This window comes from Hesperophylax consimilis, chromosome 2 (assembly GCF_061612785.1).
Source record: "Hesperophylax consimilis isolate HC1 chromosome 2, BYU_Hcon_1.0, whole genome shotgun sequence".
Classification (NCBI taxonomy): domain Eukaryota; kingdom Metazoa; phylum Arthropoda; class Insecta; order Trichoptera; family Limnephilidae; genus Hesperophylax; species Hesperophylax consimilis.
The window spans coordinates 44,283,029-44,309,981 of NC_142837.1; the positions used below are offsets into that span (position 1 = coordinate 44,283,029).

Here is a 26,953-nt window from a genome sequence, read left to right on the forward strand (position 1 = left end):
TTGAAAATATATATACAAATGTTCGTTTGTTCAAAATCTTAACTCTCCGAAAGTTCTTCAACGATTGCTTTGAGATTTTAACACAAGGTTGAATTCCAATACACGTGTTTATCTAATTCATATAGCTGTCACCTGTGACAGGTAAAAATATGATTTGTTGAAAAACCGCTCCATCTGTTCGACAAAAATGTTTTTTTTTTTAACAGCGCCATCTGTTGGAGTTAAAAGCAACACGTGATATTGTTTCTCTATCTGCACAGACAGACTGAGCCACAGCGATGCATGGCGGGGTACAGCTAGTAATGAATAATTTTCTTTAAGTGGCGAATGAAAAGGCTTACACGGAGAAAAAATACTAATAATAATTTATTAAAGAATCTCTTCAAATTATTGTTGATTCCGGTTAAAAACGGGATTGTAGGCCTTACGAATGATTTAACAGGATTCCCGATAAACTTTTAGTAAATTAGGAATATATTATCATGACGTGGGAACACGTGCTTATTTGATTAAATATAATTGTAAATCTGCTCATACATAGGAATTCCCTAATGATATTAGGAATTTACAAAAAAATATCAGAAAACGACCTGCAATCCCGTTTTAAAAAGGATTATTAATAAATTGAAGAGATTCGAAATAAATTAGCAATACTCATTCGTGTAGATCACGAAATTAGAGCTCAACAATTTTATCTATTATATAGGTACAAATGTGGTTCGAAATATTTGAATAATTTTTATTTACATTGTATATAATTTTATTACATAACATAAACAATAATTCATAATAACATAAAACACTCCCAATGATTAAGGAAGGCAATAAATTTAATCGTGAAAGCATTTTGTACAACATGATTTAACAGCATCCCATTTCCCATTACCGGGCAACGGAAGATTGCTGATGTAACAAATATGTAAATATCTCAATAAGGAGAGAGTGGCGTACAATTCCCTTCGAAGAATTATTATATAAATCTATTTCCGTCGCCAAGTCGCAGAGATGACGGCCAGATTAAAGCTATTTAAAAACGGATCAATATTCTGTCACCAAGGCAAAATTAAACAGAATAATTATCTATATAAATAAAAATGTTAATATATCATTGAAGATGTAGATAATGCTAATAAATCTAAACGAAACATGAAACAGAACAAGACACAGAAAAATAAAAAAGATAACGGTCAAAACTAGGAATCGAACCCAGGATCTATCGTCTTATCGGGACGGGCATCTGAAACACTTAAATCCTTCCGACCACCCCAACATTTAAAATACTCAGTAGCATTCCACAAACTATCAACATTAGAAGAAAGAAGAGATACATCCGACCAATTTTTTTTATTTTAAATTATCCACAACGCTGTTCACAACGACTACCTTCTGGAAAATATTCATTTCTACTGTCCCGTTTGAAACACACGGCCAAACAAACTATTCCACATCCCACACTTAAAAACTAACTACACACAACTTTCGTATTTCAGAAGGGCATTAAGAAATGCACTTATTTTTAGACGCCGATATATTCCATTTGTCCTTAGTTCAGTTAACTAAATGCATATTGGAGGAAATTAAATCAAATTGTTAATTAGGTACCACCTACCCCTGCTGTGTGTAAGATATCTATGTTATTTTCACTAAACTGTTTTCATGTTTTCATCTGTATGTTGTTCTTTTTATTTAATCTAAATGTTTCTAGAGGGATCCTTCGGGAAGTTACTAATTCGTCATTATTTTTTAATGATAAATTAACGTTTATAAGACAAGGTTTTATGCATAGCACAGAGGATAAAAAATTATTATAAGCAATAATTAGTCGCCTGAAATATCAATACAAATTGAAAATATCTCTATATCATAGACATATGAATATTAGTAGACCTGCCCTAAGTGATTAAAAGCGTATTATCCCCACTCCCCATACCGGTTCCATTGGAGCCGGCTGTGCTCGCGTATGGCCTCAAGTGAAATTTGAAAACGTGACGTCATCATTCTTGTGCGAACTATGGTCGAGGCATCATCGGTTCATTTTACGAAATAACACTGCAAAATGTTGACTTGTGATATGAAAACTTGTAAAAATAGATGTGAAAAAGAGAATAAACCCAATTGTCGTATTACATTCCATAAGTAAGCATTATTTTACTTTATTTTAAGCTTATTCACACCGTATTATATGGATCAGTTTTAGAAACATATACTATCACATCACAATGTAGCGATTCTCAAGTGTGCTCATCGTTGTTTACTGGGGTAAGTAAATTATGAAACATTTGTAAAAGTGTCTTAACTAAATACTCTGAAACTAACTACGACTCTGAAAATAGAAGCTGCCTTACTTTGCCGAATTTGGACTTCGCAAATTAGTTCATAACGTGGCGAGTAATTTGCGCTCCCATGTAAATATGTCTATTCATTCAAAAGCAGATTTTACTTTTAAGAACTAAATGGTGATATTATAATGCGAGATGCCTATTTAGTGTCAGATTGATTTATTGACGAATCACAGTCAGCCTTACCCCCTTCGTTCTTCAACAGTTGATTTTACCCCTCGCCATTATCTTCTCGTCTATTAATTCCTATGTCTGTGCTCTATATAGAATTGAACCCGCACCTTCTGATGTCCGGTCAGGTGCTCTGGACCACTAAACATTACGGTTTTGAGATTAGGTTTACGTATGGAAAAAATAGGCGTTTTGTTTTATCAATAGAGTGAGGAGGTTGGCAACTAACTAAATTTTTACTTATGACATAATTAGGAGTGCCATAGTCTCTCTGGCTACCGGTAGCCGAATCATCGTGTGATGTAAAATTAAAAAGGTAGTCACGTAAGCAACAAGTGAATGTTACATGCGACAAAATAAAACATTACGACTAAATCATTATTTGAAATGTAAATTCCACTCACGGGCTTGACTCATTGCATAATACCGGGTATTTTGGTGCCAAGTTCTTCGTAAATTCTAATGAGTATCGGTCGATGGAATCCTTGTTTCTAGGAAGAGAATAATTAATCGACGGATTAAGTGGAAGCTAACTAACAGTCAGGACGTTTCTCCCCATGGGTGGGCAGATAGGACGAAGGGTCGCAAACAATACAAAAATCTTTCCTGTCATGTGATTCTTGGATTAATTACTTCAATTAATAATTGTTGAATATAATATGGGAGATCATAGAATTAAGAACAACGCTCAAAGTTACCTTCCGCGCTCCGTCCCACTTCCACTCGCCTGACATTGTAGATCTCCATCCGATTGGAATTTCGTAAACACAGTTTTGTATTGGAAATTTAAGCCTCGATTAAGCGAATATTTGGATCAGGAGACACGTCCAGAAGGCACTTCTTGTGTTATTCTTAGGTAGATGCTATCAGAAAGACCACTATTCGGAATCGAAACGTTGCTTGACATATGAGTAAAATTAAGAAAGGGACGCTTAGATGGTTTGGGCATGTAGAGCGAATGAACGAAGAAAATAGTATAAAGAGATAATTATAAGCCGCAAATGTGAATGGTACATGAAGTAGGAGACGCCCGAGGAAGACACGGCATGATCAAGTAAACCAAATATGTTTTTTTATTATTTTTTACGTGACACCCCACAAGAGCGCCCATGTCTGTACAGTGTAAATAAAACAGGGGAACTATGTCGTCACCCGTTTGGGCAGCGTTGTGAGGCGGTTTAAGGCAGGGACTGTAGGAAAGGGGGGGATTTATTAATGCAGGTCTTGAAGAGGCCCGGATTATATGAAGTCATGGCTATGGCCGGCCATGTCAAGTTTCTAAATAACAGATGGATATGTACGAATATGAATAAAGCAAGAAGAGTGCGCAAAGATAGAGTTGTTTGGCATTCCATCCTCTCTGCCCACCCCTGCGGGGAAACGGCGGGATGGTTAATTGGTTACACACACATAACAAAAGGCATGACACAACGGAGCTCTCGGCGGCAGGACAACAATTTTTTTTAGAGGCTTATTAACACATACGCTTACACGCAGTAGCCCGTGTCCACCGTTCCGTGAAATAACCGTGCCGTGATATCTGGCAGTTACAGCTAACACCGGCTAATCCTCACTCTCCCACCTCCCTTTAACACCTTCGTCTTCCACCGTCACAATACTGCACACCTCCCTCAACGCGCACCGCCCGCGCCCCCAGCGCGCACCGCCCCGTGCAACCGACACCTTCACGCCGGCTGGGCCCGGATAATGCAACGGGGAACAATGGAATCAGGTGCTGAATTAAAAACGCACGGAAATTGAATTACACTCAACGGAGTAAACAGGCAAAGTTTCTCATGTTTGTTTTTTTAGATGTAACATCTGCACTGATGATGACCGCAAGGCTGTTCAAAACGTTAGCTCAACAAGGAGAAGGAAGCGTAAATTAGATATAAAATTGTTAGCCTCAATGACCTCCCCAAACTCCAACGGTGAGCTCTGGCGTCATGAAAATTGCACAGATGTTTCAGTATGTTTTTTTGGTCGAGTAACTATTTTCGTCATTTTTTCATCACGATCTACGGAGTTTCGAAATAACTTTTCGGAAAGATATAACCTATACATGGTGTCCGGAAACTAGTGGTAAACTATGGTAACATGTAGTAAAGTGGGAAACTGGTGAATCGACATCACAATTGGAATCGATTTAAAGGAGTATTTTTTTTGGATTTGAAGTTTCGTTTTTGTGTGGACATCTAGTTCGGATTTTCCAGGTTGTCTTCCAGTAGGGTAATGTACGAGATGATCATTTCTCCTGTCAGCCGATTTCCACTAAAGTATTAACTTAGCTTCTGGAGTGAGAGCGATCCGGATGAGCCTTTCTCCTTCCATCCAGAAGGGTTTTCGGTACTTCAAGCGGCATGCAGGGTGAGAGACAAAATCATCATCCAAAAGTTATGCGCTTTTTTGCAGCGTCTTCGTGTATTCCCTCACCGTTTTACTCATAATCGCTGCGGATGCGTATACCAGACGCATTAACAGCTGTCAGATATTAATACGTCAAGATCGGCTGGCCCTTAGTATATCGTCAGGAGCGCGACTGCAATACGAAGAATGTCCGAATTTATTGACGTTTTTTCGCTAAGTTTGACAAATACCGATCTGTCACATTGAAAATGTAAAAAAGCAGTAATACCCATTTGCAGCACTATCGGAGGGATCATTTAAATTGAAATATCGATTTACCATAGCAAACACGGGACGCACAATCGTATTGGCAGGATTTTGGATGAAAATAAAAACAGACCAGGTGAATGACATCACAAATGTCATTATTTATGACATCTGAAGAACGTGAAGTTAGCAACAAAACACGAAATGCGAAAATGACTATGTTTTTGAGATTTGGAACAAAGTGATGTAGGTAAGTCTAAAAAATCTGGCATGAATATTAATATGAGTAACGATTTTAACCTGAGCAGTAAACTGCCCTCTTCCTCGTATAACTATACCAACGCTACAGCGTCCTATTAGCGAACCATTATAAGTGAGACTGTATATTGTTTGTATTGTTTACGATATTAAAAATGTTTGGTCAATATCAACACAGAAGTAAGGGATAAGATTACACAACACTTCTATGAATTGAACTCTTCAGTGCTACTAATATTCTAGAGTAGTTTACAGTGTAGAATTCTGCGCAGAAATGCACTTTAATTTCAAGAACCATAAAGGTAACAGCGGTGAATGCGGACAGACTCCACTGTAAAATGGATAGGTCCCATAATTTCAAGGATCGTATTGGCTTGACATTAAAATCGGTATTTCCTAGATGCTGCTCTTCTGTGACCTTTTGCTGAGCGAAATCGTGAATGCTTTTCGAAATTCCAAATAATATTACGAAATTCTTAATAATTTCACAACCACGAAACAAAAACACTCAATTTTTTGTTGTTGTTATATCTTCTAAAACATAAATTTCCTTTGCTGATATATTATCTGCGGAAGATTTGAAAATTATATTAAAAACTATTCTGTATAATAGTTGAAATATATATTTTCTTTAACTTTGGACTATAATTATTGTGTCAAGATGAAATGAGATGGATGAAATTCACCAATGTCCAGATGGCAAGACTTGTCAACTCAAGTCAGGACCTTAAATTTTATGGTGTAAGCCTTGATGATTTTGTCAGTCATTACGCAAGTAATATTTTATATTGATGTAGCAGAAGTTGTGAACTCCATCAAAACCTTGTTCCTGACTTGACTTGACATTATCTTTATTGTTTATGTGCCCTATATTTGTCTTAGCAGTAATTTACTTTAATTATCCTGTATTGTAACATTTCTTCTTGTATTAACCTTGTGTAATATGTAATGTGTTGTAATTTGACATGGTTCTATAGTAAACAAATAAATAAATAATTGGGAGATAAAGTTAGAAGCTGATTATGCACTGCGTTAAGTAAAAACAAAGTGACTTCCTTGAGAGTTTCAAGGGAGATACTGTTGAAGGAGAAACACAGAGTGGAATGTCTTTTTGAGGAAAAGAAGGAATCTTGGACGACCCGTTATCATGTGACAAATGTTGGGCGCGGATAAATGACGCTAGTTCCTCGGAGTATCTTCCTTTGACAACTGAAACACCGGAAGAACAAGGACAACATTGCAATCAATTATGCTACGTATAAACAGGACAAAATTATGGAAAGTTTGCGGTTGCTTCGTTCCTTTCCCTTAATTCGAAGCTCGGCTCGCAGATGAATTCGCGTCATAATGCTACGTATACATACGGGAAAGAACTTCAACTTATAGGAAAGGAACGAAGCAACCGCAAATGAAACGCCGATTGCTGTTGCTCCGTTCCTTTCCCGCAATTCGTGGCTCGCTTCGCGTTTCGGCTCACAAATTTATTCGCTTCATTAGATATCGGTGTTTTATTGCGGTTTTTTAGTATCGGTTTTTGAGACCATAGGTGTGTGAAATTACGGTAATGAAACAATGAAAATGTTTGTTTCAGTGAAAAAATTAAACAATGAATAATGCGCCCACCACTTTGAAAGTGAATTGGCAAACGGTAAAGTAAAAAGAAATTGTATACAATTCCCACAGAGTTAGCGTTATGTAGAATTCTGAATATGTTTATCAATGGAGATAGCTAAACACAATCAACTCTGAAAAATGATACTGAAAGGAAAGTTTTTTTTTATTTACATATTAGAAATATGTTTTTAAAAATTATGTTGTAACTCGAGCGAAACCGGGAAGTAAAGTTGACATAAAGCTGAGTAATTTTTTAATGCATTTTGTCGGGGAGGTTGCTAGGGATTGCACTAATCTCCCTAGATCCTGGAATAAAAATAGTTGTTATTATATTATTACTAACGTATTTTGTTCGCGCCACGCTTTGACATATAAACATAGTTTTTTAGGATTTTTTATAAATTAAACCCAAACTAAGAACTTTAATTAGGTTCTTAGTTTGGGTTAGATAAAATATGAAAGAAACTAACATAAAAATGTATTTCCATAATATTACGTCAAATCATTAGAAATGGAGATTAACGATGGCCGCCAAGTGAACACGACGAATTTGTCAATTTTAATTTGAACGAAATATCTATTCGAATGCATTATTTAAATCTTCGTAGACTGAAATATATACTCTTCGTTGTACTTGAACTGATCCAAGATTTTTAAAAATAGTAATATTAGTAGACCTGCCCTAAGTGATTAAAAGCGTATTATCCCCACTCCCCATACCGGTTCCATTGGAGCCGGCTGTGCTCGCGTATGGCCTCAAGTGAATTTTGAAAACGTGACGTCATCATTCTTGTGCGAACTATGGTCGAGGCATCATCGGTTCATTTTACGAAATAACACGGCAAAATGTTGACTTGTGATATGAAAACTTGTAAAAATAGATGTGAAAAAGAGAATAAACCCAATTGTCGTATTACATTCCATATATAAGCATTATTTTACTTTATTTTAAGCATATTCACATCGTATAATATGAATCAGTTGTTACTATCACATCGAGAAACGTCTGGACGCGAAACACAAAGCTGGTTGGTTGCTGGGAAGTAAATTATGAAAATTTATAAAAGTGTCTTAACTAAATACTTAAACGAAATATTCGTCTCTGAAAATAGAACCGAATTTTTTTGCCAAATTTGGACTTCGCAAATTTTTTCATAACGTGGCGAGTAATTTGCGCTCCCATGTAAAAATGTCTATTCATTCAAAAGCAGATTTTACTTTTAAGAAGTAAATGGTGATATTATAATGCGAGATGCCTATTTACTGTCAGATTGATTTATTGACGAATCACAGTCAGCTTCACCCCCTTCGTTCTTCAACAGTTGATTTTACCCCTCGCCATTATCTTCTCGTCTATTAATTCCTATGTCTGTGGTAATAATAATATTTGGATGATTTTTATAGCGCCGTTTTTGTGCAAAATCACCTCAAGGGCGCTGTAATAATGTTACATAATTTACAGAAATATAGTATTTACTGGCTGATGTGTACCCGGCGTTGCTCGACTTTTCTCAACTTTCAATAAGTACAATATCCATGTATTTTACATATAAACCTTTCGGGGGAAATTCTCTAAATGATAGTGAAAACCCTATCAAACTCCGTTGCATAGGGGTGATAAGAACTAAGCGTACAAACAGACAGACGCGGATAGTGACTTTGTTTTATACTATTTAGAGATTTCTCTTAATATTATGCATAAGATGTACCACCAAAATAAAGCTAGGCTTGTGCGTATGGGGGATGTGTCATTTTGTTTGTTAATTTTTATGAAATATGCCTAAGTATTTTGTTTAATTTTTCAGTGTGTTTTTTAACGTGAAGTTTAAAAGCTTTGTTGTTATTTAATGTTTATTTATTAACGATGTACAGGTTATTGGGATATTTACCCGAAAAGTTGTTAAATTTCCTTTTTAAGGACGCTGTTAGAAAGTCGAAGAATTTCGCTTCACAATAAAATCCAAAGAATTTGAATATTTCTGAACATATCCGAAAACTAAAAAATGTTTTTGAAAGGGGTTGAATACGTTTTCAAATATTATTATTAAAAAAAACATATCGTTTTTAGTATATTAAAATTTTTAGTTTTAAAAATAGCTCAACTTTCGTTTACTCATATAAACACTGAACTTAAATTACTAACGCAAAAAAACAAAGAAAAATCAGACAAACGTATTATAAACATTACTGCCACCTCACATTTTTGTCGTTTCATATAAAAAATAATTAATAAAATATCAGAAAGTTTCGCACATTTTTTGGTTTTATGGAGGTGTACATTTTAATTATTTTGTGGTTAACTTTCATTTATTCAAACATAAAGCTTGACGTTTGCTCCTTCTAACGCCGTTTTGTTCATATTTGTAACTATGACGGCAAGGGAGACAAAACGATTTTTATACGAGCTGTTCCGAAAAGCGAACAAATTGACTCTAAGGTGTTTGTTCCCAAAACCGAACAAATTGGTAAAAATAAGTTATGGGGTTCCTTAAATCCCACCTCACCAACGGTCAGTTTTTTTCCACCTCATTAACACGTCTATATCAGCAGTCGTAAAGAACACGGTTAAATAAATAATAATTTAGGAACTAAATTTAAACATGTTTGGTAAATTTGGTTTGGTAACCATGTGAAATCTCTGAATGGATTTCACATTTGTAGCCTTGACTTTAATCAAATTGATCTGCATTCATAATTTATTGTATTCGTTAATCTATTGAAGAACTCCATGGTAGAACGGTTTTATCCTTGGCTGTTGGTCCAAAGAACATATATGCTATATTCAATGTTACATTGATAATACTCCAGGCGTCACAAAAATCGCACATCTTCGAAACTAAGTTTCAAGCGTAAGTTTCCCCGAGCCAATACTGATATTGATATCAATTAAAAGTACATTTAACGACCTCTTATCACACAATAGTTTCATTTCATTAACGATAGAAATTTTCAGAGTGCGGGAAGTTAAAAAAAAAGTTGCACATATACTCTTTAGGGCTATAAAAGGAGCAGTGCCGCTCAAGTGGTGGCATTACTGCAATCAGGGATGATACAGTGCGATGTTGCTCGGCAAATAAACTTGAGCCGTTTTGCGTTGGACGGGATTTCCAACGGTTTCAAGAGACTGGTGGCTTCATTCGGAGGCAGGGATCAGGGCGACGACGCTGCCCATCCGAAAGCGACGTTCGCTTTATAAATAGTATTAAACTTAAATTTAAAAAAAAAAAATTAAAAACCTTAAACTCTTCTTACCGGAGTGAGCAACAAAAACAATTTTCACTCAGCCATACAGAAAGTTTCCAAGATATTAACATGAAGAGTAGTCGACAATAAGCTGGCCCTGTCTTATGCACGTGAAGTAATTGGAGTAGGGTGCTCCGAAAAGCATTTTGTCGAGGGTTCGCATTAGTCGAACCTATCTCCCAACTGCAATGCTCGCCTTTTTATGTGAATATCGTACAAGAGTACCTACCAATTGCTCCCTACCGCCGGAACCAATGGGACTGCGGCATTCCCAATAATTGGGGTATGTTGCGAGGCTTAAGGGAGTGGGGGAGGCATGGAGATGATCAAGAAGAAGGTTGGGAAGTACCTGGCTATTCAGATATATCTAAATCCATTTCAAGCAACGTTCGGATTCTGAATTGTGGTCTTTCACCGGGGCGATACTGCAAGTATCTACCACTATGCTGGTCATGATCAAACATGACATGACATGCAACATAAATGCGGCAGCTATAGCCAGCGCGTCGTATACACGGTGTCCGGAAACTTGTGATAGGTACAAGCGAGAAACTGGTGAATCTACATCACACGGAGAAACAATTTTACCAGTTTCCCACCTGTACCACTAGCTTCCGGAAACCATGTATGCTATTGCACGAATAGAACTTCGTATACATATTTCTGTGTGCAATGATGCAACGAAGAAAAACTCCCAGGAGATGTAGCTTCTAGCGGGGGTAAAATTGTACACTTTAATTTATTGCAAAAGGACATGCTGTTTTCGGAGACAGAACTGAGAATAAGCGACTCCCACTGTCTTTTTTACTAATCTAGGTTGTTAAATCGCCTACAGCTCGTTGTTGCCCGAAGCAGGAAGGATATTAAAGCCTTCGCGATTCCTTCATTAGAGCTCCTTTTGTAAGGGTCGTCCTTTGCCTTCCGCTTTTCCCTTCACTTCCCTGAAAAGGCAGCAAATTGCTCCCCTGAAAGCGGCTATTTTCCCCGGCATAATGAACCTCTCTTGCCTGGGACATCTTCATACTACTTAACTTGCAGCAGTAAAAAATGCCATTTCGCTGGTATTAAATTAATTCAATTAATTTTTATCGCGGATCATCGAAATGTGAATCATCATTAGGATTTTAAGTCGTTCTCACGCGTATATTTCCCTCTTTTAAGATCTTCATTCCATTGGGGGACGGACCACTGAAGAGGTGAATCGATAGAACTGTGTTTGTGGACGTAATCGAAGTAAGCTCAAAAGTTTCTTACTTCTAGTGAAATTGATCGAAAATTGTCCAATTGTACATTCTTTCTTAGGCTGGTAACCAATTTGATTGGTCTCTCTGAGCGTGTCCGTTTGCCAGAATTAAGGCGATCCACATTGGCGTGTGCTGAACACCGTCCGTCCGCCTGTTTTGATTTATGCAAAAAAAGCCAATAAGTGTGTTTTAGGTTATTTTGTGAAGTTCAGGCACAAATTAAAATAAAAAATCGAAAATAATCTACAATTTTTTTTCCACATTATACAATAACACCATGTCCGAAAAGGAGGTCGTAATTACGACATTTTACACTAAAGCATTTTTTATAAACTCGATACTTTATTTTTTATTGAGGAAAACGTATCGATTATAGCAGTTCAGAGTTTCTCATCTCATGTGATTTAGCATACGTATAGAAGATGTGTTCAGAGCATCACATATCATGTTATTTAGAAGATGTGTTCAGAGCATCTCATCTCGTGTGATTTAGCAGATGTATAGAGGATGTGTTCAGAGCATTTCATCTCAATTGATTAAGAGCATCCAAAATATTTCTAGTCGATGATTTTCAAACCAAAAAACAAATAATTTTAGATTACTTCGTATTTTTCCTTACTGCTGGCGAAATAGATTATCGGACTTCCTTTTTTTATATCAATTTAATTGGCCTGTCGGAGACTTAGAAGTCTTTATATATTTTGACGAGAAACGTCTTCCTTCAAATCGGTATAGATAACAATTCTAAGAATTATTTGTTCAGTGGTTCAGACACAGCAAAATTAGTCATTAGCTCTGAGTCTTTATTTAATCTTATTTATTTATCAGTGTTCCTTAGCTCGGTTTTAATCCTTAGCGGCAGAATAGCAAGCTAGCTCCTTGGGTCCAAAGGTCGTAGTCTCAAAAAATAGTGTATACATCTTTATATCGCCTATCTACTGTAAAACTCTCCAAAACGATATTTTTTGTTTTTTTTTTTCAATTTATATTCGGGTTCAGTATTAATCTTTCTGTATACTCGAAGTATATATTAATAAACCGCTTTAGGTTTAAATTGACAGTGTAAATTAGTCCTAAACGACAAAACCAGTAATATTGTATGTTTAAATCTGTGCCAAGCACGTAGTACATAAACGAGAAACAATTTATTATTATTTTTTTGGTAAACTAATGTTTAAAATATATAATAAAAGATACCTGATGCCAACGGGACTTGAACCCGTGTTTATCAGGAGATTTTTAAATGTGGATGAGTGTTTCAGGCTAATAATTATTGCTTATAAAATAATTGTTACCCTTTGTGCTATGCATAAAAAATCTTGTCTTAAACATTAGTTTACCAAAAAAATAATAATTAATATTTGACAAGTTCTAATATTCTCACCAAAAAAAATGTAGACAATTTGTCTCGACGCCATCTAGTGAGAGAGTTAGCACTTACAATGCCTTTCTCATATAAAATAAAGTTGATTGTTTCAGGTGAAAAATGTAACACGCAGTAATTGTTGAATGAAACACTAGTATATATTGAATTATTTCGCGGATAAGAGATAAGCCGCCATAGCTCAGTGGTCAGAGCTGTCGACCGGAAATCGAAAGGACACGAGTTCAAGTCCCGTTGGCGTCATGTATCTTTTATCAGGAGATTTTCAATGTGGTTGAGTGTTTCAGGCTAATAATTATTGCTTATAAAATAAGAGAAACAATTTCCCTAAACATTTTATTTTTACCTTGTTTTTTTTTGTGTAAAGCGATCTATCCTATATATTATGTATACATGTATGTTTTTAGTATATTTTTCCACTTAAAGTTGACATCGGTTCCCGCTGGATTATAGACACACATTTCTTTAGTGTTGATGTTATTGTTGAAATTGCGCATGTACAACAATCCCAAGCGTCACTATTTCGGTTAGGCGAATAGGTTACAACGGACCTATCAGCGGTATGCCTTTATTGGATACGGCAAAATACGGTTAACCGTTCTCACCCCCTCGTGATCTTTCCTATATTTTCCCCTTCTTTCATCTTATTTGCTTTTTGCGTAATATTTTATAATCCGGATAGATTTACGACCCTGCGGTGTTCGCGCGGAAATACTATTTTAAACTTCCTCTCGGAACCGGAACTACTGCGGTAGGAACAGTTGATAGAAGAAAGAGTCGTTGACATCATAAATCATCCAGAATCAATTTCCGTTTCCCGAATCCTGAGTCAACCAAAACGTGCTATTTTAGGAACATTCACATTGCGCAAATATTATGCACCTACCCATATGTTAGCTTCATTAATATCAACTTTTTCGCTCTCAAGGGAAATCTGTGATGTAAATATTATTATATTGCATGAACTCTTTTTCTCTAAAGGAGAGGAAATTCTCTACTGAAGATGGGAGAGGCCTTTAGGGAAATGGTCTGATCTAAGCATTTTTAAGTTAATTCAACTAATGTCAGATTTCAATTTCCACCATGAACTAGCAATAAATGTCCGAAAGGGACGCTACGTCATTATTTATTTTAAATGTGCACATTACTGCACATTATGTTTATCGTCCGCCACGCTGAGAATACCCCTGTGTTATGGTGGACGAAATATAGTTGGTTTAGCCATAATAAAGAACGTATATTACATCGGGAAAATGAAAGGAAAATGTCAACGATGTCCTAGGAAGACATGGTACAACCAAACACATCAGATATTTGAATCGGTTCATGTTAAGAATCAGAAAAAACAGCAGAGTATGTTATGCTACGTATACATACGCGAGCCGAACCTCAACTTACGGGAAATAAACTAAGAAACCGCAAATGGCGCGAAACGCCGCTTGCTGTTGCTTCGTTCCTTTCCCGTAATACGTGACACGGTTCGCGTTTCGGTTCGCAAATGTATACGTACTATAAGAAAGAAAGGAGGGCATGCCCAGACTTCGTGTGGGGTTCGATCCGAGCTGCCTACCTCTGCGGAGAAATGGCGCAATAGTTAGTTAGTTAGCAAGTTGCATGATTGGAGTAAAATTAATAAAAATACGTGAAGAGTTTTTTTTACGCAGCACTCAACACACACACACATCACAAAAGCATTTCGATACGTCATATGTCAACCGCAGTCGGTGGTTGTAGGCAAAACCTAAAAGATCACAGGAGGTTTTGTTGTATGTCGATAAAGAAATTTGGGGATAAGACCCCCAACCACTTTGGTACCAATTTTTTTCTTGTGTGTCTCATCTAATTGCACACATCTATGGCGGACTACGGCATCCTGGATTGGGATATACGTATATTGTGAGGCTGAAGATATTGGGGAAGGGAAGAAAATGGGGAGGAGGAGGTTGAGGAGTACCTGGCTATTTACATCATATCACCGAACACTGTTAAATCCTATTCACGCAACGTTTCGATTCAGAATGGTGGTCTTTCACAGTATCCGCAACTCCGAAGTGTGCATGAAGGCATATAGGCCATACGTTACATTTTTCGGCATATTGCTGTTGAAATAAACAAACAAGCGAGCGCCAATCCCATCCCGACCATTAAACTCGGTCAATTGTCATCTCAATTGGAGAGAAATGAGTACTGTCACTCCGCAGTTATTACCATTATTAATATTATTACCTATCCCCGCTGGAGGCTGGCCTGGACCGGTTTTATCGTCGAGATGTCCCACAGTCCCAACACACGACAGTCACAACATACACGCATCACACGTCGGGCTCAGCGAGTAGGCGTGGATAGCCAGCATTGTATTATGAGTGTATGATAACGATATACAAACATGTTATTGCACGGTTACTAGTACGGTGAATACTATACTAACAGCTCGGACCAAATAATAGCAGAAAAATTAGATTTCAATGTCATAATTAATTATATATATATAAATTAAATAAAAAACATACTATAACAATTAAATAAAAATATAGCATAATATACAATTATTATAAGCAATAATTAGTCGCCGGAAATATCCATAAAAATTGAAAATATCTCCCGAGTAAAAATAAATGCCGCCGACGGGAATTGAACCCGCGCCTTCTGATATCCGGTCAAGTGCTCTGGACCACTGAGCTACGTCGGATTATTCCCAATCCGCCAAACAATTCAATATGGACTAGTACTTCAATCAACAATTACTGCTTATTTATATATATACATTTTTTGGATATTTCAGGCGATCAATTATTGCTTACAATAATTTGTTATCCTTTGTGCTATGCATAAAAAACCTTGTCTTATAAAAATTAGTTTATCATTAAAAAATAATACAATATACTTGTTAAGTTATTATCACACTAACTTTAAAGAACCCAAATTTATACATATACGAGTAATAAAAAAAATAAAAAGGTATTATTGTGAAAACTTAAGTACATACGTAAATTATGATTATTCATTATTTACATTGACTAAAAATTCCTGAACTAATTTGGCTTTGAATGGGTCAAAATTTAAATCGAAATATCAGCGACATTTATCAAGTTCATTGCCCAATCTACGTATTCTCTCCTTCAGAATTGAACACGAACTTATTTTTGTGAAATAATATAATAGCCCAGCTACACTACTCGCGAAGTTGATCGAAGTCGACCGAATACGATAGTGTGGGCACGAACTTCGCTTCGCTTCGGGCAACTTCGCTTCGCTTCGCCCGACTTCCGATTGTTGTCGGTAAATGCGCCCGAGTCAAAGGACTCGAAGCGTTACTCGCGAAGTTGCACGAGTGTGTGGGCACGCACTTCGAACTTCGGCTAACTTCGGCTAACTTCGTCGAGGACTTCGTCGAAGCGTCGAAGCGAGTAGTGTAGCGGCCGCTTAACATATTATGTCATCTGCTATGTTTCGGAAGTAAGGACAACAAATTTATAGCGTCAGGGCAGTCCAATCTTGAATTAATAATTTTATACAATAAAAGGAGATGAAATATTTTTCACCTTTCAGATAATTTCGATAAATTGAGTTGATTTTATTTACATTTGACGGCCTCCGTGGTCGAGGGGTAAGGTTCTTTACTAGCAAGCCGAAGGTCGCGGGTTCAAATTCCGGCGTGCGTAAGTTAATTTTATTTGATTAATTTGTGTTATTTCACAATTTATTAATTTTAAATAATATACAGGGTGTATCGGCACGTACCCGACAAACTTTAACCAGCTATTCCTTAGCATATTTGGAGTAAAAAATCTTATGTGTACTTTGCTGTCCGGTAACGTTTTTTTTAATAAAAAATTATTCATATTTTCACCACATGTCACCACTGTTTTATCCTTTGTCAAAGTTTGAAAACCTATCTGGCAATATTTTATTCGAATTCCGTTGAATAATGCACGTGTGTACCTATATTGGCGTACTTTTACAATCACAACGAAATGGCACGGCACCATTCGTCTCATTTTTAACTTTTATTATTTAGTGTGTGCGAAAGAGCGAAGACGCTTTTCGACATACTTGCTTATAACAGCTGTTGAACCCGAAAAGCAATGCCAATGACAGTGATGTAGTGTGGATATTTTAATTTTTTTTTGTTTTTAATTGAAAAAAAAAATGCTACCGGACAGCAAAGCGCCCATAACATTTTTTACTCCAAATGTGCTAAGGAATAGCTGGTTAAAGTTTGTCGGGTTAGTGCCGATACACCCTGTATAGTATACTTGCGGCACGTTCCAGAGTGGAATATACTCTCAGTTTCGCCCTTGTGTAAGACCACCATTCAGAATTGAAACGTTGCTTGAAATGGCTTTAGCCGTGTTTAGTGAACAGATCTGAATAGCCAGGTACTCCCCTTCGCCAAAATATTTTCATCAAATATACTATTTTCGGTTGCTGGTCTATCACTCGTTGATACTTCAGACTGCCCCGTGATTTTTCACGGATCTGCGGTGGTATTATAATAAAAAGGTCAACATAATTTTTACTTGTTTTGGAATTTTTTATGGAGCTATAAGCTTTATGGAGCCGGACGCATAAAGGCTGTATAACAAAGGTTGATGTACATTACAAAGAGGATATATGTTATATTGTATAAAACAATTATTAGAACGGTCTTGGCCTATGGATGTGAGGCGGGAACACTGACAGCAAAGTCTGCGGAACGGCTGGACACCTTCGAAAGAAAGGTACTTCGAAGAATCTTAGGAGCGGTGCGAGAGGGAGAGGCATGGAGAATCCGCCACAATAAGGAGCTATATGACATCTACCAAGCTCCCAGACTCTCTACTCATTTACGGCTCCAAAGACTAAGATGGGCCGGACATGTGCACCGAATGCCAAGCACACGTGTACCAAAGAAGGTTCTAACAGGACACCCGGGAGGCAAACGAAAGGCGGGCAGACCTAGGCTGAGATGGGAGGACGTTGTCAGGAAAGATGCCAGAGGACTACTCCATGTTGCAGATTGGAAGAAGACGGCCGAGGACAGAGGGCGGTGGAGGCTCATGTTAAAGGAGGCCAAGGCTCGAAATGGGCTGTAGCGCCATTGAAGAAGAAGAAGTTATATTGAAAGGAAAAGCAGCATAATATATGTTTTGTGGTTGAATAGAATCTCGGCAGATCAGTTTGAAGTCATGACGGAGTTCAACAAAATTCGCACAGAAAGCAAGACTAGAATTAATAAATAACCAAGTTCGACTGGTCTCGCATTAATGACTCTAATCAAAACTTTCGTTTTGGTTTATTTAGGTAAACGCATAATATTGAAATCGAACAGCTGATAATAAAACTGCATCTCATTCATGAATCTTATGAGAATCGTACTAGCTATGATATGTCGAACTTTTCTACTCCGCCTGACATAGAAAACGAGAACCTAGGTATATATACAGGGTTTTCCAATAAGAGGTGTTATTTTTAAAAGCAGAAACTACGCCATTAATAAAAATGGAACGATACACGCTTCAACAACGCATTGAAATTATTAAAATTCACTTGAGTGAATCAAATGCAAATCATCTTGAGTGATGAGGCCCATTTCCACCTCAGTGGCTTCGTCAAAAAGCAAAATTGTCGCATCTGGGGCTCGGAAAACCCAAGAGTTATTGTTGAAAAGCCTCTCTATCCTCAACGTGTGACTGTTTGGTGCGGTTTATGGTCCGGCGGAGTCATTGGACCTTACTTTTTCGAAAATGAGGCTGGAGCAACAGTTACGGTGAATGGATTGCGTTATCGAGAGATGATTAATGATTTTTTATGGCCGGAATTGGATGGTACTGATCTGGACAACGTTTACTTTCAACAAGACGGCGCTACGTGCCACACAAGCAACGAAACCATTGATCTTTTACGATTGAATATCAAAATAACACCTCTTATTGGAAAACCCTGTATATAAAAAAGTAATTTCATAGGGTCATTGTTGGTCTAACCAACTTGCCAACCACCACAATCCCTCGTAAGAAAAAATATATTATCTTTTCAATAAATAATGTACGTACAAATGTGACGAAAAATGTATAGTAATGATGTATGCCATAATGTATGATATTGTAGGCAATTTTGGCCAATACAATAAAATTATCAATAATTTAATGTACACATATTATGGAAATTACACTTCGTTTCAACTTAATTACCTACTACAAGAAAAAACATTTATGTCGGGATAGATGCATTGTAATTCCATTTTTATTCAATCAAAGTTCAAAATTTTCCTTATAAAACGATTCCTTTGCCGCCATTTTGGACTTTTTTTCATGGAATGACACTTGCGAAAGTTTTGTTTCAATCTAAATACGCATAAATTACTCATTTAACCCAAACTAATAACCTATTTTATTCATTTAAATAGTTGTTTCTTTGAAAGTGTAATTTCCATAACTGTGTCTAAAAGTGAGGCGGTTGGGGAAATAATTACCGAAATTTCAGACAGTCATAAAACTCAATCGAATAACTATGCGAAAATATAATTGTTTTATGCTGAAAAGTCGTTAAAAACAGTGGAAATGAATTGCACAAACAGCGAAAAAATGCACAAATGGGTCGGCACCTACCTATGTTTACTAACTTCCAATGAATTAGAAATTAGTGTGCTGAATTTGCACGATTTAGATTATTTGTATCAATTGTTTGATAATATAATAACATATTTAAAGAACACATTTCATTGATGATATAATTATATCAATATTTTGCTTGATTACTTCATCACGAATAATATCTACTTACTAAATTAATCTGCATGCGAATTTGCACACAAAAAATTCTACCTACGTGATTCGATTGCATCTCAAAATAAAGCATCGGGTCATGCAACCTTAACGTTCTTCATGAATTCATTAACAAATAATATTGGCTCAGCTCGTGTGTGTTTACGAACAAGAAATGAAACTAAATCTTCGAAAAGCGATGTATTTATCCTATGCGTGAAGCCACATCCGCAATCATCATTACGGATCAGAGCACGGCGTAGTATTATTATTGAAAATACTTGTTTTGTGAAACGAATAAACTTATTACATCGGGAAACTTCTCAATCAACTGTTGAATGTTGATATAAAAAGAGTACAACAGATAACAGCTGAATTGATTTAAACCACACAACAGAGATAAGAACTGTAAACAATGCATAATTCATGATAAAATTCATCAATTTCATTTAATTCGGTGGGTAAGTACGTACCTAACCCACGTAAACATTAAACTTCAACGAGATCCCAACTTGAGTGTAGAAATGTATACAAGTCGTGAATAATACCACAAAACACAAGAATGAATCATATTTGGCAAGAATACGAGGCCGGTAGTGTTTTATTTTGCTTATTTAGAACACACCTGTGAATATGTACGATAAATTTACAACCAATGCAAATCACAAAGAAACTGCAGTGTTGGTAAACATTGCAAACTTGGAATATAATTAGGCCGGCTTCTGGAATACATTTTCCCGTGATACTAATACCAGTCAAAAAGTTCATAAAGTTTTACATTAAATAATATAAACGCCTATTTATGTCGATAACAGTGTGTCATCATTTACCAGACGATAGGCGGAACAACTTTGTGTTTTTATAAATGAAATCAAATGGAAAATATGGTAAAGTTCGAAGTTAGTTAAAGAAATTGACGGCGAGCAAATTCTGAGCGCTTTTTTAAAGTCACATGAATACTTCGACGAAACAAATATAAACAAAGAATTTTTCACTCACCGCCTCCTGATCGGCCGTAAGAGCCGCCGCCATTTTAATTCGGCTACTGACGAGTACTGCCATTTGAAGAACTTATTATTCCTTACTCTGCTATAAAGTAGAAAATACTTTTACCCACACTATATAATATGAAAGTAAGAACTATGCATTACTAGTTAACAAATGCCAAGTTGGCAGCCAAATAATGTTTGCAGAATGCTATTCCATAGAGGAAAAAAAATGGCAGAAAGCCAAAAGTCATTACATGTCAAAATAAACAGAAAACAGTTGAAAAAATAACAAAAATATTTTGCATTCTCTACCTACATGCGAATGTTGACAATTCATTTTTAGAAATAAATAACCTGCCGTGTTTTCAAATGGACAATAAACAAGAAACCATGGGACCCATCAAAGGGGCTCAACATTCGATCCCAATAGAAATACTTGATGATCTTAGTAGGTGAGTAAAATAACCTCGTTTAATAGATTACTTCTTGTTTGTTTACACTACGAACTTTCCGACTGTAAATATTGTGTTTCGTGATTGTTTCAGTCGGTTTATAATCAATGTACCGGAGGAGGAACGCACAAATTTGGTTCGAATATGCTTCCAAATAGAATTAGCCCACTGGTTTTACCTGGACTTCTATTGTACGGATGAAACCACCAAAGTATACCCATGCGGCATGAAAGAGTTTTCGGCGCACATTTTCCAGGTAATATTACCGTTATTTATCTCCACATTATCATTTAGATAACTTTCCCTTAATTCCTAAGAAATTCTTGCTTTCAGTCACAGTTTTCTCTGTGTTAGATTTGGAATATTGTTTTATGTCTAAACTAATCAGGTATGTTTTGAACATTAAATTTAACAAACACTCTAAAGTAGTGGCTTTATTGCGAAGTAGGAATGATTGTCAGTGTAGTGGTAAAATCGCTGATGTCCACTGCTGGTTTGATTTCTTCCAAATTACGAAAACATTTAAAAAAATTCTATTTATATAAATGTGCTTTGGTGTTTCAGTCCTGAATAATAAGTAAAAAGTAGAAAAATATGTTAATAATATTATGTTAAGCTTTAAATTTCGTCTTACGCTGGGCATAAAAGGCGTTTTGCGCGCTTGCTGACTGTAATTTTGCAATTGCTCACTTGTGTTTTACAAAATGAAATCAAATTTGTATGTTAAGGCGATGTAAAATCATCTGTTTTTGGTTTGAAAATTTGGTTGCCTATAAATGTTTCAGATGCTTTAATTAAATACTGCGAGTAGAATACATCTTGGCCTTTGAAATAATTGAGTATTTTTCACACAAGTCTTTTTATAAGCCCAGAAAAAAATAATGTAAAGGCCTATGAAAACTGCATTAAAGTTCAAAATCTCCTACTTACGAACCCATTTTCGGTTATGATTTTATTGTATAATGTGGCAAATTAAGTTATTTACATGTTATTGATGTTTCAACCTCGCTATGAGAGATAATTTACATTTGTCACGTTGCTCCCTTGTAGGAGCCCTGGCAATTGAGTGATACCATTACAAAAAATACTGAACATAGAGCCATGAAGCTGTAATATTAAATGTTAGATAGCAGTTTCTATGTTTTTACGTTGGCAACATTAGTCCCGCGCAAATTTTTTGTGGTTTCATAATCTGTAGTCGTGGTGTTTTTGGATTTACCATCATGTAATATGTTTGTTCTACATTAATGTCCATTATTAAATGACAAAATTGTTTAAAAAATCTATAATTATTTTAATTGTTTAACCTGAGAAACCATTTTTCATTTTCAATGCATTTTGAAAATAGGTATTTTGCATTTTGCATTTGAAATGCTTTTCTAAAAACCATTTTGCATTTTGCATTTTCAAATGGAAAAGTTTTGACCCATTTCCATTTTGCATTTCAAATGGTTTTGGGTACCCATTTTGCTCATCTCTGCTTATCGCCATATACGTAAGGGTTGTTATTGATAGCGGCTCAATTTAAAATACTACACGACGTAGTGCATCGCCTTAATAGAATTAGTGGTTTTCCTGGATTAATTACTTATATTCAGAGAAATATGTTTTTCAAAGAAATGAGATTTTTTTTATTTATTGTGTTTTCGAACGGTTGAATAAATAAATGTCCTTCAAAATTAAAATAAATTGCAGTTCTCCTATAAATACATACAGTAATGTAAACAACAAAACAACTGGACCATTCAGAGGCACGAGCCGCACTGATGTCAGCTATTTTAAATATTTGTTACATGCAACATTATTAAAGCAATGCAAAATGAAACATCTGATTGATTGTGATTCATTTAAATATGCTATGAATGTGTTTTAAAGTATAAAAACCCATAAATAGATAAAACTGTGTGCCAGTGCCACCATGTTAATGCCGGCACACGATGGGTACAAATGTTACGCTATAAGTTAATTGTTTTATTAAAGCATTGAAAATTGCATTAATTTTCATTGGTGTTTTTCCAGCATATACCGTTCCTCCAGAAGCATCGGCCCAACCTGGAGAACATCTTGGACCACTGGCGCGAATACAAACAGTCAGTGCCTACCTACGGAGCCATCCTGCTGAACGAGGAGCTGACACACGTCATGCTGGTGCAGTCCTATTGGGCCAAGGCCTCGTGGGGCTTCCCCAAGGGGAAGGTCAACGAGGACGAGGAGCCTTGGCACTGTGCTTGCAGAGAGGTAAGCTATGTACCGAATAACATTATTTTTTTATTAATGTGAAACATAACATACTCGAGACTGCAACTGTGGATGGAACCATTGTAAGATTCTGTAGGTTCCAAAGACTCAGAAAGAATGCAACACCAAGTGGATGCCCTAGACTGGGTAAAAGTTAAAATACGGGATACAAAATACTCAAAAAGATTTTATATCGACCTGAGGATTAATTAATAATGAGTAATTTGTAAACTGTACTCTCTCTACGTAAAATTGATTCCCCCAATAATTATTCGAATCCATGGGGGGGGGGGGTTTGTTAGAGAACTTCTGTGAAAGGTTATTCCCCACAAAAAAATCCATAGTAATTTATCAAATCCAAGTACCTATAAAAATAAAATAATCAAAAATACCTGTAAGTTATATGTAAATACTTAGTCCCAGTATAAAATACTTGTGAGTATTTTGGAACCAGGTATTTTAAAGATTTGTCACAAGTATCGCACTAAAATACCCGGTACTTTTACTCGGTACGGTAAATGTGCCTCTCCTCTACTGGAAACCCTGTATCTATGATCATTCCACATAGATGTATATGTATATATATCTCTTCAAGACTCCACGTAGCATCCCTAAAGATGACATAGGCCCTTAGAGAAACTGAACTCCACTATTGTGTCATAGAATTTAGGATTTGTTTTATCTCCGGGGTTTTCTCCCAAACTCTCTTGTAAATAAAACTCCAGCTTCAACAAAACACTGGGACTTTTATTTTGATAGATTGACAATCTCTCTGATATCTTAATTAGCAGGCGGTTGGAATAATCTGGACCCCGACCTTGAGGTTCTCATCTTATTATTCTCGACAGCTAACGGAGCTATCTACGGGTAACCTAATAGACTAATCTAGTGCCATCTATGGGTGAACATAGGTTACAGAATTTAGACTCTATTGCCCTGTGTTAAAATTGATCGCTTCGTCAGCAAACTTTGTATATTCCTCCATCCAGATGGATAGACAGTCGCCGTCATTACCCAGTTAATTATATAAATCGGCAAATTGATAAACATTGGCTTCTTGAGTTCATTAGTAGCATTAGTGCACTGACACTAGTTTATTGACCTTATATACTAATGTTTTTGTAATATTGATTTTTAAGTACAATTAACTGCGCAAAACTCGCATTGCAGCTGCCATTAGATATATTGATGCAAAAAATCCAACAGATTTTTAATATTGCTTAAATATTTTGTAGGTGCTGGAAGAAACTGGTTTTGACATAACAAGTCGTATCAACAAAAATGATTTTATAGAATCCACCATTCATGATCAAATTGTTCGCCTGTACATTATCGGATATATTCCACAGAGTACCAAATTTGCTCCACGGTAAGAATACATACCTATCTATGGATTTATTAATATTTTAAAACAGTTACATACAAGAATGCGTACAATATTAGCCCCGCATTAGCAAGCCATCTTATGTTTTTCGAACTCTTAGAAATATCCTTACTCCTACAACACTTAAATCAGTATATTATGCTCTCCGCCAATCCATATTAACATATGGCATCATCATTTGGGGTGGCTGTGCTTTTGTTATCAACAAGCGACTGACAAGATATTCCTTCATTTGACTCTTCATCGAGTATAATGTCTTAAAAACACTTCTACTCCATTTAAAATCTATGCTAATACAGTTCTTGTAAAAATACAATAAAAAACACTCTCACAACACAATCACACCACCAGAATTATAGCCAACCGACACTACAATGTACTTAAACTTCATGCGACGTCAACACTGAAATCTAACTCCATACGTACAAAACACAAAAAACTCTATGGATAGAACACCCAAACATTCTACACTATAAGCACCTAAGCTCTCTTCATATATCCCTTATCCAATTTTCTTAATTTAATTATCTTGAAAAATTTCAATATGTTAACTTCATCAGGGGGTGAAAAATGCTAAAAAATGTACCTAATGTACAAATATTTTTTTTTACATGAAATAAATTAATAAGAAAATAAAAAATTTCCATCTATTCAACAATCGTTTTACAAAGTTTTATTTTATTCTTCTTGTAGGACACGTAACGAAATCAAAGCATGTGAATGGTTTCCCATAGCTGATTTGCCCGCTAATCGAAAAGATATGACCCCAAAGTTAAAGATGGGAGTCAGTCCAAATGCTTTCTTCATGGTTCTTCCGTTTGTCAAAAGAATGAAGCGTTGGGTTGCTGAAAAAACCCAAAAGAACAACTCTAATTCCAAGAGACTGCGCCACAAGTCCATGGGGGATTTAGAGGCAACAACGGGAAAGACACGTAACAACACCAAAATACAAGCTTTTCAGAAAGATATTGTGGAACTCCATCAAACTGCCACCAGCTCTGTGTTTCAACAAACAAGCCAGATCATTCAACCCACAGGCAATGTGTTTCAACAAACAAGCATCTTCCATCACTCAGGAAATGCCTTCCAACCGACGGGGAATAACTTCCAACAAACAAACAAGTCGTTCCAACAGCCGGGATCTTTCCAACCGGGAAATCCGTTTCAACAGTCGAGCAATGCCTTCCAACAGACAGGAAATGTCTTTCAACCGACGGGTGGCAATGTATTGCAGCCGTCCATTAATAACAAGCCCAAGAACAATTCCAACCAGAAGAATACCAACGCCGGGAAGAAGGATAAGAAAGGCAATTTCAAAAGACAACTGTTTACCAACAGTAACTATCCTAATCAGCCGACAGAAAAAGCGAGCTACACTGCGCCTGCTGTAGTGGATAATAATTCTTGCGCTTCCAACACCAACTACTTTGCCAAATCCTGGATGAACTTCAAGTTTGACCGAAAGGCCATTTGGGACAGCATGGCATGAGCTGCTGCAACCAACATACAAATATAAAGTTGTAGCAGACTATCTCAAGATGAGAACCCATTCTCAGCGAATGTGAGAAAGACAAAGGTTTTTTTATGACTGACTATTCTATTGCTCTAACCAAATAGATAGTATTTTTGTTTTATTATTTTTGTGTGCAAAATGTTTTTGACGGTTGCATCAAAAGCATATTGACAACATCTAATTTTCATTACATGAAATCGTTTTATTTCAATGATGTGTATACATCATAGACGTAGGCTTAGTAAAGACGTATTCATGTGTCTTACAATCTACAAAATCAATGTTAATTTCAAACGATTTTGAATAGTTTCTTTGTTTTGGCAAATTTACTTGTCTCATAAAATATATTTTTTACGTTAATTGAGTTGATAAGATAATTATCTGCAAATGTATTTGTATTCCTGACAGTAACAATAGCCATTGCCAGACATTAGTGTATTTAATTCATACATCTATCACTTTAAACAGTATTATGTTTCGACTGCTATTTTTCATTTCCAGGATACATCGGATTCAGATAAGAATTGAAAATAAAATAATACTTTTCCATTAATTAAATTTATTTTATTTCATATTGCAGTCACCCGCATATCTGAACACCCAATCCTTTCAAACTCCAAACTCATATTATTTACAGATGTTGTCATATTATAATAATTTGTCTTTTGAGCCTTACTTAAAATTAAATCATAAGATAGTTACATAAATATACTACATAGGGTTTAAATTGATTATTAAGATTTTATTGAAATTCATTTTTGGGTT

General features: G+C 36.0%; 2 protein-coding genes across 3 annotated transcripts in view; one reads left to right on the plus strand and one right to left on the minus strand.

Annotated features, from left to right (window-relative positions):
* Ptpmeg2 (Protein tyrosine phosphatase Meg2) overlaps positions 1 to 20,649 on the minus strand; it is a 417,214-nt gene extending 396,565 nt beyond the window's left edge. For both annotated transcript variants that reach the window (XM_089642985.1, XM_089642978.1), the window contains exon 1: positions 20,612 to 20,649. In XM_089642985.1, the coding sequence (XP_089499111.1) occupies positions 20,612 to 20,644 (33 nt within the window). In that variant the 5' untranslated portion in view covers positions 20,645 to 20,649. The remainder of the gene's footprint in view (positions 1 to 20,611) is intronic.
* Positions 20,650 to 20,827: 178 nt separating this feature from the next.
* Positions 20,828 to 26,652, plus strand: DCP2 (decapping mRNA 2). Its single transcript, XM_089642995.1, has 5 exons — positions 20,828 to 21,053; positions 21,147 to 21,309; positions 23,073 to 23,291; positions 24,527 to 24,660; positions 25,369 to 26,652. The coding sequence occupies exons 1-5, from the start codon at positions 20,971 to 20,973 to the stop codon at positions 26,162 to 26,164; spliced, it is 1,395 nt and encodes a 464-aa protein (XP_089499121.1). The 5' UTR covers positions 20,828 to 20,970; the 3' UTR covers positions 26,165 to 26,652.
* The last annotated feature ends 301 nt before the right edge of the window (positions 26,653 to 26,953 follow it).